This window comes from Seriola lalandi, unplaced genomic scaffold, assembly GCF_002814215.2.
Source record: "Seriola lalandi dorsalis isolate HSWRI2012SDOR001 ecotype SW California unplaced genomic scaffold, Sedor1 jcf7180002054559, whole genome shotgun sequence".
Taxonomy (NCBI): domain Eukaryota; kingdom Metazoa; phylum Chordata; class Actinopteri; order Carangiformes; family Carangidae; genus Seriola; species Seriola lalandi.
In genome coordinates this window covers 341,846-358,526 of record NW_019525112.1, presented here as the reverse complement: position 1 = coordinate 358,526, position 16,681 = coordinate 341,846, and the positions used below count along the sequence as shown (strand labels likewise).

The 16,681-nt window shown below is 39.4% G+C and overlaps 2 protein-coding genes across 2 annotated transcripts; both read left to right on the top strand.

Moving 5' to 3' along the window:
- Positions 1–1,091: 1,091 nt before the first annotated feature.
- On the top strand, positions 1,092–5,679 carry otc (ornithine transcarbamylase). The gene is made up of 10 exons (XM_023415787.2): positions 1,092–1,486; positions 1,590–1,728; positions 1,847–1,928; positions 2,397–2,484; positions 2,798–2,951; positions 3,040–3,162; positions 3,360–3,413; positions 3,494–3,643; positions 4,115–4,252; positions 4,348–5,679. Exons 1-10 carry the CDS (start codon positions 1,404–1,406, stop codon positions 4,405–4,407), a joined length of 1,071 nt encoding a protein of 356 aa, XP_023271555.1. The 5' UTR covers positions 1,092–1,403; the 3' UTR covers positions 4,408–5,679.
- A 984-nt stretch (positions 5,680–6,663) lies between these two features.
- gpr161b (G protein-coupled receptor 161b) lies at positions 6,664–16,314 on the top strand. The gene is made up of 6 exons (XM_023415911.2): positions 6,664–6,895; positions 7,870–8,257; positions 11,242–11,963; positions 12,347–12,454; positions 13,571–13,693; positions 13,885–16,314. Exons 2-6 carry the CDS (start codon positions 7,914–7,916, stop codon positions 14,160–14,162), a joined length of 1,575 nt encoding a protein of 524 aa, XP_023271679.1. The 5' UTR covers positions 6,664–6,895; positions 7,870–7,913; the 3' UTR covers positions 14,163–16,314.
- Positions 16,315–16,681: the final 367 nt, after the last annotated feature.

The following is a 16,681-nucleotide window of genomic DNA, read 5'->3' as shown; positions in this document are numbered from 1 at the left end:
CGATGCTGACACACCGGCAGATCAAGTACAAGTCAGGGAGGGGCAGGACTTGGTAAAGGAGTTGCTAAGCTAGCTGTCCTTATTCTAACTATGAAGCAATTACAGGTGATAAATATTTATATCTTGGCTTTCAGGTGTACCTAGTGGGCAGACAAGCATTTTGATGGCGTAATTAGTTTGGAATAACAAAACACATTAGAGGGAAAACAAAACATGTTCTTAAAAGCATGATTTTAAGTTTCTAATAGTCAAAGGCAACCGTTAAATATCTAAACGTTTATCTGTGACCGTTTTACAAGTTTATCAATGCGCCTACAGATTCACCGTAATACAGCCCGTTTATGACCTTATGCTGCGTTCACGCAATGCGGCAGAATGGGAAAAAACAGTCATTTACAGCGTTCGGTCATTATTCCCACGTGGTTAACCCTAGTGCTAATAAACAGCCTAAACTGGCTACTTTTGTTGTGTTGCGTATTTGTAAGTAAATCCAGATACAAACAAACAATGTGTAGATCCTATGAAATTAGCTGCATCTGTTGTAGTAGTTTTCATCTTTTTATTTTACTTTTACAGCCAGTGTCCGTAGTTCTTTTAAACGGCATAACCTGAACGCGACATTATCACTGTTGTGATTGCTCGTTTAAAAGTCCCATTCGCAAACCGTAAGAAGAAAGAGGATTGTTACTATTTTTACCTATTTTCCAGCGGCATGTTGTTTGCTTAATTGTATTTTAGACCTCACAGATGTTTTCTATCCGCCCGGTATGATAAAATGACTACTCGGGGGCGAAAACAACGTTTAAATCCAACATTTCCACAAAGTACATGACCGAGCCTGCCCTTCCAGACAGAGTACAGCAATCTTTATTTACAGTTTACGGTAGAGCTAGTCTGTGGAAATAATGGATTCAAACGTTAGTTTCGCAAACATTTGTATCACGAAAATACTGGTTACTTCTGTGAGATTAAGAAATCCATTTTAAAGATTTAACTATCTGCTGGATAACAGGTACAAACGATTGTTTGCCGAGGGATTGCGATGTGACCGAAACAGATTCATGAGTGCTTGCTGTATTTGTTCCCTAGCAACCGCATTTCTAGGTGTTTCTGGTTTTAGGCATTTTGTTTTACTCTAATTAAAAATCTCAAATGGTAATAAAGTTTATAGCCAAAACAAACAAACACGTAGCTAGTACTGAATGAAGCCCATGAGTGAAGCCACGCCTCGCTTCTGCGTCATGCGGTGACGTCAGCTGCAGCCACGCTGCCGGTTGGTTGTCCTCTACGCTCCCGGCTGCATATGTTTAAGGTGGGACTGGGTGGCAGCGAGGGAAAGTTGTTTTCTCTCTGATGAAATATTCACACATTACCCTTCCATTGGATTTCCATTTTGAGGTGCAATGTTTGCTAAACTATTATCTGCAAACAGGCCAGTTTTCAAATGTTTGAAAACTTTACACAACTGTTCGACACGAGGGTTTAGGTAAGAAACTCCACAGAACTTCATTTCATTATTAGCATAATGAGTGGTCAATTTCTGTCAGCAATGAAATCATGTCATAATACTGTTTCCATTATGCCTTCAGCATTGGAGCTGCTTCCCTTGGCCCTGTGAGTTTAAAGGGTCGCAGTTGTCTCACGTTGAAAGATTTCAGCTCAGATGAAATCAAGAGGCTGCTGTGGGTGTCGGGGGATCTAAAACATCGGATCAAGCATGAAAAACAGGTATTTTACTTTAGCTACGTAATGCTAAGCTCAGTGTCCATTTGTTAAGTGTCTTCAGCTTGACTGTGCAGCCTCTTTGTGGGCCAGTTAAGGAAACTAACTATCATGTCTATTTCAGTATCTTCCTCTCCTGCAAGGAAAGTCGATTGCGATGATATTTGAGAAGAGGAGCACCAGAACAAGAATGTCCACAGAGACAGGTGTCAGTTTATACATATATACATCTACACTGGTGTGTGCCATGCGGCTCAGTTAAACATTAACATGGATAATAATGGAGGTCTGTCACTGCAGGCAAAATGTATAAAGACACAAGTCAGTTTCCAAGTGTTATAAGTTTACACAAACATGGGGGGGCCTCCATTATTACATTTACATAGCACTCCCATAAAAATGTATCCTCATACTGTTAGCTCGGCTGATACCACTCCTGAAAGTCATTGTTAATATGGACACAAAAGAACTGCTGAAAGGCAACTCTGAGTGCATCCCTGGAACAAAGCACTCTGCCTCCGAACAGCTCGTCTTTTACTCCTCTTTTTCCCTGCACTGTCACCCTCTCAACATTTTGCATTGCTGAATGCTTATTTGATTTAAATATTTATGCCTTTTTCAAGCATTGCTTTGCTTTAAGGGGAATTAAAGTTGCCTTAATATCATAATTCCAGGTTTTGCTTTGCTGGGTGGACACCCCTGTTTCCTCACCTCCCAGGACATCCACCTGGGAGTGAATGAGAGCAGCACAGACACAGCTAGGTGAGTCTTATAATTATGATTTCACTTAGAGAAATACAGTATGTAACATATAGCAATGATCAATCCAGTTTTTGGATACCTGTTGTACATAAACTGTCTCGGACAGATCTTTGTTTGTCCAAGGAAATTTGAACAAATGTGTTTTACCCATAGACATACCGATGAGCTTTTTAGGTCGACAACAAGCTTCTGGCACTGTTCACTGCTGCAGTAATTTTTGAAGAGAAATGACAGTCTTTCCAAGCAGATATTCCCCCCTGATTCAGTTTATGAACCCCGGCCTTATGGGTACATGTAATCTCTTCCTCCACAGGGTTCTCTCAGGACTCTGTGATATTGTCTTGGCACGAGTGTACAGCCACTCCACGCTGGAGGAGCTGGATAAGGAGGCCTCCATCCCCATCATCAATGGTCTGTCTGACCTCTACCACCCAATCCAGATTCTGGCTGATTTCCTCACTTTACAGGTATTGCAACCCTTCAGTTTACTAGAATTTTCATCCAGCAAATGATAATGACAAGGGGTTTTTCTGAATTACTAGCATTCTGTTCCAGGAGCATTATGGGTCCCTCAGTGGATTAACAGTGAGCTGGATTGGAGATGGCAACAACGTCCTCCACTCCTTCATGATGACTGCCGCCAAATTGGGAGTTCACCTGAAGATTGCTACACCAAAGGTTTGCCTCTTTTTACACTCATTTGCACGTGACCCTTTTATTGTAGTTTGCAGGTATAGATGCATATAGTCGACCGTGGGCGTCTCACCTCCGCAGTCTTGTTAGAGGAGATGCTTGAGAAACTTGTGGTTCTGTAGTGTAAGGTGCATCAGTATTCCTAATGAGAAACGACGCTAAAACTGTATCTTCATTCGCAGGGGTATGAGCCAGAGAAGAGCGTTATTCAGGAGGCACAGAGACTTTCCAAAGAGGTGAGATCCTCTTCAGGTGGCATTATTACAAACAGACCTATTGTCAAAGGACTTAAATATGGCATTGCATTTTGTCTCAGTATGGAACTCAGCTTGTTCTGACCTCTGACCCGATGGAGGCCGCCCATGGCAGCAATGTCTTAGTCACTGACACCTGGGTCAGCATGGGACAGGAGGAGGAGAAGAAAAAGAGGCTCAAAGACTTTCATGGTTACCAGATCACAATGCAGGTAAAGAAGGATCTTATTATAGTATTATTATACACTGGCTTTAAGTGAAGGTGAAGCATTTAACCTTCTGCAAACTGTCTGTATGGTAAACTAGTCTTAACACTAATTGCAGACTTCATCCAACATATAAATAAGGAAACCAGGTTAAAATAAAACTAGATGCACTTTTATAAGATGCTTTGCACACTACATTATTATATGCACAAAACTGACAGGGTGGTATTAAATGGAAGATCCACAGTACTTATTTTTGGCAATAAAAATTATAGATTGCAGTATTTCTGGCACTATGTTTAAAAATCAATTCTAAACAATATTAAAGGGAATAAAAGCCAAAATGACTCAGTAGAGCATGTACAGTGATTGCACATTGGTTTCTTTTCTTCTTGTGTTATGCCACCAAGTGTTTCCACACACTTAATTAAGACACATTCATCAACAACTCCATATTTTGGTTCTGGTTTATTACAGACAGGAAGTGTGGCCAAACCAGACTGGACCTTCCTGCATTGTCTCCCACGTAAAATGGAGGAGGTGGATGACCAGGTGTTCTACTCCTCCCGCTCCCTCGTCTTCCCTGAGGCTGAGAATAGGAAGTGGACAATCATGGTGAGATGAAACGCTGTTTCTTTTGATCCTGTCAGAATGGTCTTAGCCTCTATCATGTGCAGGGTATTAATCAGCACATCTCTCCTCTCTTTCAGGGTCTGATGGTCTCTCTTCTGACTGACTACACTCCACAGACCCCCATGCTAAAGTTTTAATTTCAGGTCTTAAGGAGGCGTTTTACTTGTGTTGTCATTACATACTGTCACATGATGTCACAGTCAGACTGCAGGGTGCCTCTGCACTAGGGGCTGATTTCACCCATTTATAGCACCACCACAAGACTAGATGGGTTACCCCAAAGTAACTGTTTACATAGTTTAATTCACTTTCTCACTTAGAGCACAGATGGCATTGTTTTCCTTGTCTCACAGTACGAGACTGTTGCCATGCGAAGTTATCTGTTTACATTCTACATTTACTGTTATTGAGAGCGAGGATTGTGGTGAGCATGAGGTTTACAGTGGAAATGGCTTTGTTAGATGTGTGTCACTGAAAAGGAAAATTTTACGGATCCTTTCTTCATCTTGTTTAACATCTTATTGACTTTACAACATTCTCCAACAACTTGTATGAGAAATCAGCCCAAGCTGACCATACCTGTACCACAGTTTTTTTACTACGTGTTTTAGCTTATTTACGACAATTACAGTGGAGTTTTTTGGACCCCCCCCCCTTCATAAAAGTAGCATTGCATGATCACTACTGCATTTTCTGTGCAGTTGTTGTTGTGTAACCATGGATTGTTACAAAACTTTAAACTAGGGTTGGCAATAATATAAAATATTTACACTTAGCAAATGGGCTTAATAAGGGACACATACATATCTTAAAGCAAAATGAACATTGTGTTAAAGGATTGATTCCATGTCATATGGTTACACATGTTTTTTATGTAATTTTTTAAGTATGAATGTATACATGTACTGTTTACATCATGCTCTCTGCATTTGAAAAGCTGCCTCTGAGTTGTGTCCCTTATGATGTGCTAAATGATGGAACAACGATGGAATCAAATTGTAGTTCACAAACTACTACGTTAAAGGTATCACAGGCGATACATCATTTCAGTCCATAGTCTGGAACAAGTCATTTAGGGTGGTATGTCCCTGCTTTTTAATCCAGTTATACACACTTAATTCTACTTCAGTAAGACTAGATTAAACCACTCAACAACTACTTTGATAATCATTTAGGTATTTTTCCTTGTTCTCAAACGTGAGGATTTGCTGTTTTTCCTTTTAATAATTCAATTGGATTTTAATAATTTTGAGGTTTGGACCTTTGGTTGGACAAAAACAAGCATTGTGAAGTTGTCACTTTGGACTTTGGGTAATTGTAATGAGGATTTTTCACCATTTCCTGATATTTTACAAACCAAACAATCAGTTTATTAATCAGGAGAAAATAATAATAAATAATCAATCATCTTTGTTGCAGTGTTTGGGACTTTGATGGTTACTTTCATATTCTACAGTCAACAAACTTCTACTTGTGAAAACATGGAAACGGACAAAACACAAGCAAATTAAGAAAACATTCTCCAATTTGACAAAAATGCACAAAAACCACAACCAAATACAGAAAACGCAGTCAAATACTGAAACTTGGAGAGGTGTTTTTATTTTCTCCACCCCATTTATATCAATGAGGGCAGTAACACCACAAACTACAGCTGCTGTAATGATCCTACAGTTAAATGAACATATCTCTAAAATCTCAGTAAAAACGGAACATTTTGACCTTGATGGGTGGGATTTATTGCAGGACATCTGTGTTAGACCTCATTATTTTTAGCTGTAGGCCTATGTGCCCAATAAACTGCCAACTGGGTGTTTTTCTTAATGCTGCACACGTGCTGTCAAATCGGTGAACTTCATTTTTTTGTGATTTTTTTTCTATTTGCCTTTTTTTTTTATTGCAGTGCATTGAGGACCACTAAAATATTCATGCTCCTATTTATCTCCTTTAGACCTCAGCACAGTTTGTTTCATGGTGTCACATGCAGGCAAACTGCGCCATCAAACGGGCGGAGTCGGTACCGTCCCGGTTCCCATTGGATAACGGAAGATGACGCTTATGTGCGGGAAGCTTTGATCCATGTGGGTGGTCCAGCCGGACAAACATGATGCTTCATTCACAAAACCGACCAGCTTTGTATTAAATAATTACACATGCATGCATTGAGCTAGTTTTTGTAAACATGAGTACAGACGGTTACACTGCATGTTGCACCCGAAGTTGGATAAAAATGTATTGTATGGTTTTTCCAGCCCATCCAGTGTAATGATGATGAAAAAGCACACACATTACGTGCACTGCCATTACATGCTACACTCGAAATCACAGTCACAATGCCGATGTGAAAACAAGGCAGCTCCCCTCGGCGACCACCCACACGCTGGAGGAGTCTGCTGGGAGACGGGGCTGAAGCGGAGGTGGGAGGAGGACGCCATTGCAGCCGCAGCTGGCCGTCTGTGATTCGGCTCAAACGTTACTAAACTTCACGATGTCAGGGGAGGTCTTTCAAGAGATTTCTCAGGCTTAGATCAGTTATTGGATCGGAGTTTGAAAACAGACAAATAATATGGACGTTTTGTCACCGCGGATGAGAAAATGTGGAGCCACGGAGCCAAGCCAAAGCAGGTAAGGAGGGATAAGTGGCTGTGTTTTCGGGGGGGACAATGGGAGAAAGTTTTAGCTAACCAAGGCTAACTAACGGTTGTTGTTTTAGCTAGCGTTACTGCTAGCGAGCGGTAGTCACAGTGCGGCAATTACACTTTTATAAAGTTTGTATTATCGGCAGTGAGCTGTACAAAAAGCTAAGATGTCGCTATAGACTGTGTTTTAAAGTTCACTTTTATTGCTACCTACTCACTCCAAAAAGTTAATTTCAACCGTGCTGAGAGATGGCAACAGATATGCAGCAAAAATAATGTTAACTAAAGAAGCTAGCGTTAGAGCGTTTAGACACATTTTCACCGATCACAGGCGATTTATTAGTGAGGATTTTCAGCCTCCAGGCGCTTAAATTGAGGTGTAAAGCTTGTGAATAAGTAGTGACCCTGTTACATGTCCTCTGCTTAACTTAAGAGGATGGAGAAAATTAAAACCAGTGCCAGGAGGAGTACAGTCAGATCCTTTACTAAATTAAAGTAGCAATACAACAATGTAAAAAGCTCAAATACAAGCAAAAGTCCAGCATTCAAAATGTGACTAAGTACAGAAACATTATCTCCTGTTGTCATTGATATAACATATTATAAGGGTTGCAACAATTTGTCGATTAAATGACAGCTGATCAACATATTTTAATTATTGATTAATTGTTGAGTCAATAAAAAAACAATAACTTGATTATTTTAAGTTTCTAGTTAGAGATGATTTAAACAACTTTATGGTGTGGGTAATTTAATTTATACTAATGGCTCATAAACTAATCTATGTTTTGTTTATAAATCTGACAGATAATCCACAGACATGCATTAAATTACTATACCAGTGTTTTCTGCATATTGTTGCCCCCCTGCCCACCACCACCATTTTAACAGAAATTTTAGCAGTGCTAAATGTATATTCTTTCATCATTTTTTTTTCTAACCATGTCTTCTCCTTAACAGACGCCTACCATTCCTTCACCTGTCCAGTGGCCCAGTCTCTCACCATGAACACCAGTAGGAACTGCACCGTGGTGGGGAATGGTGAGGGTCTGGCTGCCCTGGAGTCAGTCTCCATTGTGACCATCACGCTCCTCGCCTGCCTGGGGAACCTCTTGATTGTGGCCACCCTCTATCGCAGGCCTTATCTGCTCACACCCAGCAACAAGTTTGTGTTCAGCCTGACCCTGTCCAATCTGCTGCTGTCAATGCTGGTGCTGCCGTTCGTGGCCGTGAGCTCGGCAAAGAGAGAGTGGGTGTTTGGGGTGGTATGGTGCAACTTCACTGCCCTGCTCTACCTGCTCATCAGCTCTGCCAGTATGCTCACACTTGGAGCTATCGCCATTGACAGGTTAGTGCTGAATAATGATTGTAGGCACCTGGATAATCATTATCAGTCATGTAGAGTAGTAGCAAGTGAATGTTGTGTCCTTAAACCTGTATTAATGCATAGTCACTTTCCTTTAAGCTCCATTTTGGTCTTTATCAAACTAAAATATGTGAATCTACAGCTGCTAAATGCTTGCTAATTGCTAGTGGTTAATTTGGTCTGTTTGCCACTTGGTGTTGGGGAGGTAGTGTACTGTTGATTTATTAGAGGCTTTTCACTGAACCACAGCAGTAAAGTTGCAGGCTGTAAAACCAAAATAAAAGCAGAGGGGAATTGCAGAGTTGGGTGATAATTCTCACTACAAATGCCTTCTCTCACATTGAACATGATGCATTACTCATCTGATACATTGTGAATATAGAAATTCTGATTGATACAACTTTAAATTCAAACTTAAAACAGAATTGACTATTTTTATGCAGAGAAAGCAGTGGCTTAAGGGTTATATAGGTACATTTCTCTTACCATAATTTGTTCCCATACCCATGAGCATTGCAGTTAAACGCTATCACCAGAACAGCTGATCATTGGCCACTGTTATCAGATTGTGGTTGTATTAGGAAGCTTCAACATGTTAGTGAGTGTGAGGCAGCGTGTTGCTAAGAAGGAATGTTTGACCTCTTAAATACAACACATTTGTTCCATTGTAGCTAAAAAAGAGTGACAGTGCTGTTTTTGCAAATGTGGCCCAGTATTTGTTGTCAGTGGAGAAGCATTTTCATGGGTGATAATAAATACAACAGTATTGAGAGTGAAATAAATACAGCAGTATTTTACATATACAGCAGTAAATACAGCAACAGACATTTAAAAAATGAGCCGTTCTTCAAATGTTAAGACATGCTGCTTTTTATTTCATGAACTTAAAAAACAGAAAATATTGAACAGTAATGGTGGCAAACATTTGCATACAACAGTATCTATTGGGGAGAGTGGATATTTTACTCAGATGTAACTAGCGTGGTGAAATTTTAGAATGAGCTACTGAAGCAGAGGACCCCACATACAAAAAGATGTGCTTTTTTAAAAACTAAAGTACAGGCCTTGGTGAGATTTCTTTTTCGTTACAATCAAATGAGTTGAATTTGCATTCATTTAGTTTTTTGAAGCCGTTTTGTTAAATAAAATTCTTTGCAAACCGTTTTTGGTGACAAAACATCTTGATGAGATTAGCAGGAGCATGATTATGTCCGTCACAGTTGGTATGAAAGTGAACAACAAAATATTTAGTCTGTGCTTTCATTCCTCGTGCAGTGATATCTTTCACTGAGTGACAAACGTTAACAGCTTTTGTGAGAAAAAAAAAAAAACCTGTTATAAAAGCCAATAAATAGGTATTTTTCCATTTTCTGGGAGCAGAGCACATATTTTTTTTAGTAAATGCGAACTGTGTCTTTACCTCAGTACAATTACAAAGCATCTCCACATTTTGATGCTGCTGTTCTTAGTCAACCTTTTTCAGTTAATAAGAGATTTGACATTTTTCTGTTATTCCTGGCTCTGGAACTATTCTTGTTCACAAATGAGAAAAGTTAAATGTTTGGTGTGTTTCCCTTTAAGGTCAGTCTGTAGCCTTGTAAAATAAGATTAGTCAGCCACACACTTAGGTCATAGTATTTTTCTGGAGATTTTCCCAGCTCAAGTGACAAGCATTAGACAGGCTTACACAAAGTAACTTCAAATGTCCACTGATATGAATGCACCATTCATCTGCAGAGCTGAGATTATTTCCATTAATTCCTATTTTTAGAAATAAGAAACTGATACACAAATAAAAGTGCCGACACGTACATAGCTAATCAGCAAACTAAACCCCTTTTTAATTTTTTTTTTAAGTCACAGAAAATTTCAAGAAATAGGGTTGAGGATAAAACTTAACTTTCTAAGCACCAACCAAAATGTGTCTCTAGTATCGACAAAAGTAATGAAAGTTGGAATTAGGTGTTTGAATAGATTCTTAGGTTTGTTTGCTTATTAATTGATTTGATACTTAAAGAGTGAAATAATAATTTAGGTAATTGAAGACTGTATTTCATTTAGACAAAGTTCTTGTATGGCTGTTTTGAGTTAAGACAAAATTAAACATGCATTTGGGAAAGGAGAAAATTTTTATATTCGATGAGATGCCAATGTATAAAATGTATCTTTTGTTATCAATACTGTAAATAGGGTTCATATTGGCATCAAAAAATGTAAAACTATACCCAGCCCCTTTAAAAAAAAGAGTGTGCCAGAAAATAACACAACTTAAAATCAAATATTTGATTAAAAGATTTATTTTTATCAAATATTGTCAACAATAATGATTTGATTCATCTTTCAAGTATATCACCATAAATTTAATCTCTTTGGGTTTTGGATTGCTTGTTCAACAAAGCAGGAAAATTGAAGACACCCCCTGGAGAAACAGTTATTCACCAAAGGATTAATCTATCATTTAGAAAAAGAACCAACAACAAAAAAAAAATCAACAAATTAATAAACAATGAAAATAAACCTAGGTTACAACCCTAATTAAGACTTTTTATCGAGACACATTGCACTTAAAAGTTTGTCGGAATAACATTTAACACCACCTTATTTAAAATATATTGTTGTCAGGGATCACAGCGGGCTGTAAAAATTTTAAATAAAATTTTCCTTGTAGCATACAGTCCTCACTGTTCTCACTGCTATCCTAATTACCCCGAGCACCTTTGGGAATTTTTGATTACAGTGCATGTTGTTGTTCTTCTGCCAAGCCCCTCTCTTTCTCCTCTGTATGCAGCTTTTCAGAAAAGACTTTACAGCTTTGTTGGGGGGGGTAATGCCGCCTTTAGTCTCTGTATCACACACACAAATCTGAGCAGTCTCTGTATTGGTTGGACCAGAAGGCTCCCTTGAGAAAGGTGTTATGTTTCCCTTATTGACTGTTCCCTCACTGCTTTCCTCTCTTGCTGCAACAGGTATTACGCAGTGCTCTACCCAATGATCTACCCCATGAAGATCACAGGAAACCGGGCGGTCGTGGTCATCGCCTACGTGTGGTTACACTCTCTGGTGGGCTGTCTGCCTCCTCTGTTCGGCTGGTCCTCCTTCGAGTTTGACTGCTTCAAGTGGACCTGTGTTGCGTCTTGGCACAGAGAGCCGAGCTACACAGCGTTTTGGGTCGCGTGGTGCATCCTTCCCCCATTCTTCATCATGCTGGCCTGCTACGGTGTCATTTTCCGCGTCGCCCGCATGAAAGCTCGTAAAGTACACTGTGGAACCGTCATCGTGGCTCAGGACGATTCTAGTGGAGCTCAGAGGAACGGACGTAAGAACTCCAGCACCTCAACTTCCTCTAATGGAAGCCGGCGGAGCCTTGTGTACGCAGGGAGCCAGTGCAAGGCCTTCGTCACCATCTTAGTGGTGATAGGCACCTTCCTCATGACCTGGGGGCCGTATGTTGGTGTGGTGTGTACTGAGGCTTTGTTGGGACAGGGGAGTGTTTCTGAGGGGCTGGAGACTCTGGTAGCATGGCTTTCCTTCTGCAGCGCCGTGTGCCACCCGCTCATCTATGGTCTGTGGAATAAAACGGTGAGGAAGGAGCTGTTGGGGATGTGCTTTGGAGACCGCTACTACAGAGAGTCGTTTGCCACTCGACAAAGGACGTCCCGACTGTTCAGCATCTCCAACAGAATCACAGGTGGGAAACGTTTTCCATGCTGATCGGTATGAATGGGAATGTTGGCATATCTCTGTTCCTGGATTTCTGACCTCTTTATGTTAAAATGTGAAGTCGGTGTCCAAAAGTCAAAATCAGTTTTATTAGCCAAGCATTTTTACAAATATACGGATTGGGACTTTGGTGGCTCTCAATGTGCTACACACAGTACCAAAAACAATGTTCAGCAAATAGACAGCCAAAACAAGGACAACAAAGCTAAGCTTCTTATTTATAGAATATGCCTGTATAAATGTTTTTGTACTGTTTACACAGCCTGCTTAGATTTACAGTCCTGTGCTGTCATGATTTTGTGTGTTGTATGTGTGAGTTTGTATGACAAGAGCTTTCTGGTGTTCTTTCAGACTTGGGTATGTCCCCACACCTGACTGCCATGCTGGCGGGTGGAGGGCATCTGTTAGCCCCTGGCAGCAGCACAGGAGATACTGGCTTCAGTTTCACTCAGGACTCATGTAAGTGTTGCACACAGGAAGCACAGGGATTTAGAAAAGACTCCCTCTGTGTGTCCTAAATCCATCCTATACACTAAATCTGCACAGTATATACTACATACCTACTCTCATTTTAGAGCTGCACAATTATAGTTAAAATGTGAATCACATTTTTTTTTTCTGTCATGGTTTTTGATCAACATATTCTCTTGTAATTGTAGTTTCATGTGATATTTTCATTACATATTGCTAACCCAACACAGACCAGGCAGAAAGAGGTTTGATGGTGTGACTGGAAATCGTGTTGGTGTAAATCTTATTCAAATTTTCTTGACATTTGACTTTTATAGATGAAATGTTTAGATATTACAGAGGGAAAAGGCCTACTACAATTCCTCTGAGCCCAAAGTGGCATCCTATTAAAAAGCTTGTCTGGACCAACCAACAATCCAAAACTCAAATACATTATATATTATATAAATTATATAAAACAATGAAAAACAACAAATTCCCACATTTGAGAAGCTGAAACGAGACAGTTTGATAATTTCCTTTATAATTTACTTGAACATTGAATTTATTTATCAGATTTTCTAGATTATTTCTTTTGAATAATAAATCATTGAATAATCACTAAAGCACTACAACCCACTGTTCAATTATATTTACTGCTAATCATCAACTTCTTGGGTTGTCCTTATATTTGCTAAAGGACTGCTGGTAGTATCACCAGCAGAAGTTGAATGTTTCTTGACAAATCTTTTCATTCCTGCTGTTAAACTGTGCCTATCCTGCTTTTTAAAACCCAACTGTTGATCTTAACTTGAACATCAGATTAAGTTGTAAACATGGGGTCTTGAAAGGCTGGCAGATGATCTTACTCACCCTATTGCGTCATACTTCCACAGCTTTGTTACTGTCAGCCTCACATTCCTGTTTCACAGCTCATGTTTTCATTTGAGGCTGGCGTAAATTGGGCAAGTAACGTCATGTGTAACTCTAAGAAATGTGTAATTGTCCGACTCATTGTGTACATTTCTGGCTATCAGAGCTATGAGGAGGATATTTCCTTTTACACTTTGAGTTTTTTGTGAGGTACCTCTTTCACTTCCCCACGGTTTTTTGTTTCGCCTGCAGGTACAGATGTGATGCTGCTGGATAACTCCATTGACGGCTCCTCCCAACCACAGCAGCACGGAAATCCATCAGGGAAGAGGAGGAGCTCAGTCACGTTTGAAGACCAGGTGGAGCATTCCAAAGGTATCTGTCATTTCCCTGCTCCACAAAAGATTAGAGAGGAGAGAGTTCATACTCACAGGGGGCTTGAAAAAAAAAAAGAGTTTGTGGTCAGCAAGCTATAAAACAAATCACACGAAACATAAGATTTGTTTACTGTAGCATTTGTCTAATATACCTCACAAATAATTCAGTATCTACAATTTCCTCCTCAGCTGAAAACACCAACACATCCTCAGTCCAAGTCCACGCAGAGGTACACAAATCTCTCGACTCTTTTGCCTCCTGCCTGGCGAAGGCTATAGAGAGTGACGCTAAACTCACTCTGTTTGGGGACGGTCTGGCACTGCCAGCGGGACTGTTCACGACCAGGGCAGCACCGAGACCCAGATACCTGGATGGACAGAGACTGAGGCTGGAGAGTATCGATGAAGGGATCGTCAAAGACGACAGAGATGAAGAAGAGCAGGATGTGGAGGAGAAACCAGCCTGAACACAGCCGGTCTGGTAACTTGTTGGACGTTCTTAGACCATACACCGTTATTATTGCTGAACTGTAAGGGTTTCGCACCCTTAACACTGTTTTATATGAGACCTTTCAGATTGGAGCTTTTCCTGCTCCTTGGTACACATTATGAAGTCTTGTTACACATGGGTACCCCATACTTGAAATTATTAGGAAACAGGAAGAGGCACATTATTCATTCCAATATGATGGACCACACAAAGTGCACACCAATCTTTGCAAGCTTTTGTATGTTATCACACAGGAAGACTTAACTACTGTAACCTAAATGGTCTGAATGTTGTAGTAAATTGTTTACTACTATATATTATTGTTATTGTATGTCCATGGAAATGACAAGAACACACACCTCATTAAGGCTGGGCAGTAAGAAAGAATACAGTCATTTCTATCTTCCAAAGGACTCAAAACACTGCTACCAGATCCCTTTCAAAAGGTCTTCTTAGTTACAGTAAGAAAAGTCTGTTTCAAGCCCAGATTTTCAGCCCAGAAAATAGGAAAAAAAAAGGCCCATTATAATTTACCACAGCACAAAATAACGTCTTCAAATGTCTTGTTTTGTCTGACCAACAGTCCAAAAGCCAAAGATATTCAGTTTATTATTACTGTATGTACGACATCAAGCATCAAGTCTTCACATCTGAGAAGTTAGAACCATCCAATAATGACAAATCATTAGTTGAGTATCAGAATAGCCAACAATTAATTTTATATCGATCAGCTAATCGATTAGTCAACTAATCACTGCAGGTCTACTAAATTGGCTGTAAGTTCAAGCACATAGGAATGAATAGGAATTATTTGGTTTAGGAAACAGGCACATTTTGAAAATGAACTTGTGTATTGAAATTCAAAGTTATTACAGTGATACAGTCCATCTATGTATTGCCCAGCCCTGAGCTTCACCATATCAACAGAATCTGTCAACACTTGTAGTATTATTAAGGTACATAAAGATTAAGGTGTGTTTCTTATTGTGTTTTAGGAGCAGGGATCTGCTACGTACGACTGTGGACATGCACAGTAATTGCACTTGAACATACAGTGTGTACTTGTTCTCACAGAAACCACTCTTGCTTAATGTCAGAGAAGGAGATTATTACTGTTTGGTCATAGTTTTTGGATACAGTCCAAGGCGAAGCTGTATAATAGCAGTGATGTAGTGACGACCAAATGAGGTAACAAGAAAACAGACTCATGAAGTAATGAAGTCCAAAATTAGTCATTTGGAGACCGACTATTATTAATATTTCAAGATTGTTATATCAACGAAAATGCATTAGCAAGGGCCCACATTTCATAATATTGTGCACAAAATGGGCAATGCAAAGACATGACGGAAATAAATTACCATTGGTCACTGAAAGTCAACTCACTGAAAAAGAAATCGTGTTCAGTGTTAAATCAGAGGGCAAGTTCTGTCTTAACCTCCTAAGACCCGAACTCTTGCATGGCGTGCATTTTTAATTTCTCTTTGCTATTTATTCTGATTGGGACCTGAGAAAAATGATGTCCACATATGAGGACATTAGTTTTAAATTTCGATTACTGAGTGGCAGTATAATATCCTCATGTGGTCACCAGGCCCTTGTTGAGAAAAAGTTAGTATTGTGGTCTAGAGAACCCAAAATGTGAGGTCCACATATGTGGACGCCAGGTCCTAGGAGGTTAAGGAAAAAAAACTGGTGTTAAACTACAAAATTTATTAATTTGGTGGTACATGTGGTTTACCTCAGTTTATACACTCCACCATTTCCTTTGCTATTATAAAAGGAACTCTGAGATTTGTAATGTGTAGAGCACAATTCTGATGCTTCAGTCTTACCTCGTATTTTTGTATTATGTTTGAACAGGTACTACTTTTGTAAGAAAAAGCTGTACACCTGAGAAGTGATGTAACCTTTTGATTTTCACTATACAGTAACTATTAATACCAATATTTCCAGTAAAGTTTTGTATTAAGATTCTTCTATTACGTTTTTTTTACATAAAGTTTTCTGAACAAATTGTTGTCCTGTTCTGTGCTGCTGTGATTTCACAGCGTTACCATGGTGTCTGCAAGTCCTGAAAAATGTTAAAGCATTGAATTCAGTTCCCTCAATAAAAAGACCTTAAGTCTTACATTTCATCTAGAATATTTTTTCTTACCTGTCGTAAACAGTAACATTAGTTATAAAGTCAGAACCATCAGACCTGTATCAAACACTGTTGTTACTACTAGCCACAGTAGCAAAGACTCACAAAAGTTTATTTTAGCAAAAACCTAAATTAACTTCAATTAGATAAATTATTTTTCGAAATTGCTTAATCCATCCATCAATTTTCTGGCACTTACCAGGTCCATGTCAAGTCCAATTAATTATATTACTGGGAATTATTTTTATATACAGTTGAAAAAGTCAGTTTGGTGAAGAGTGCAGACATCCACAAAACGTATCCTGCCAACAATTATTGCTGCTTCACTTAGTATCTACCCAGAGCATCTC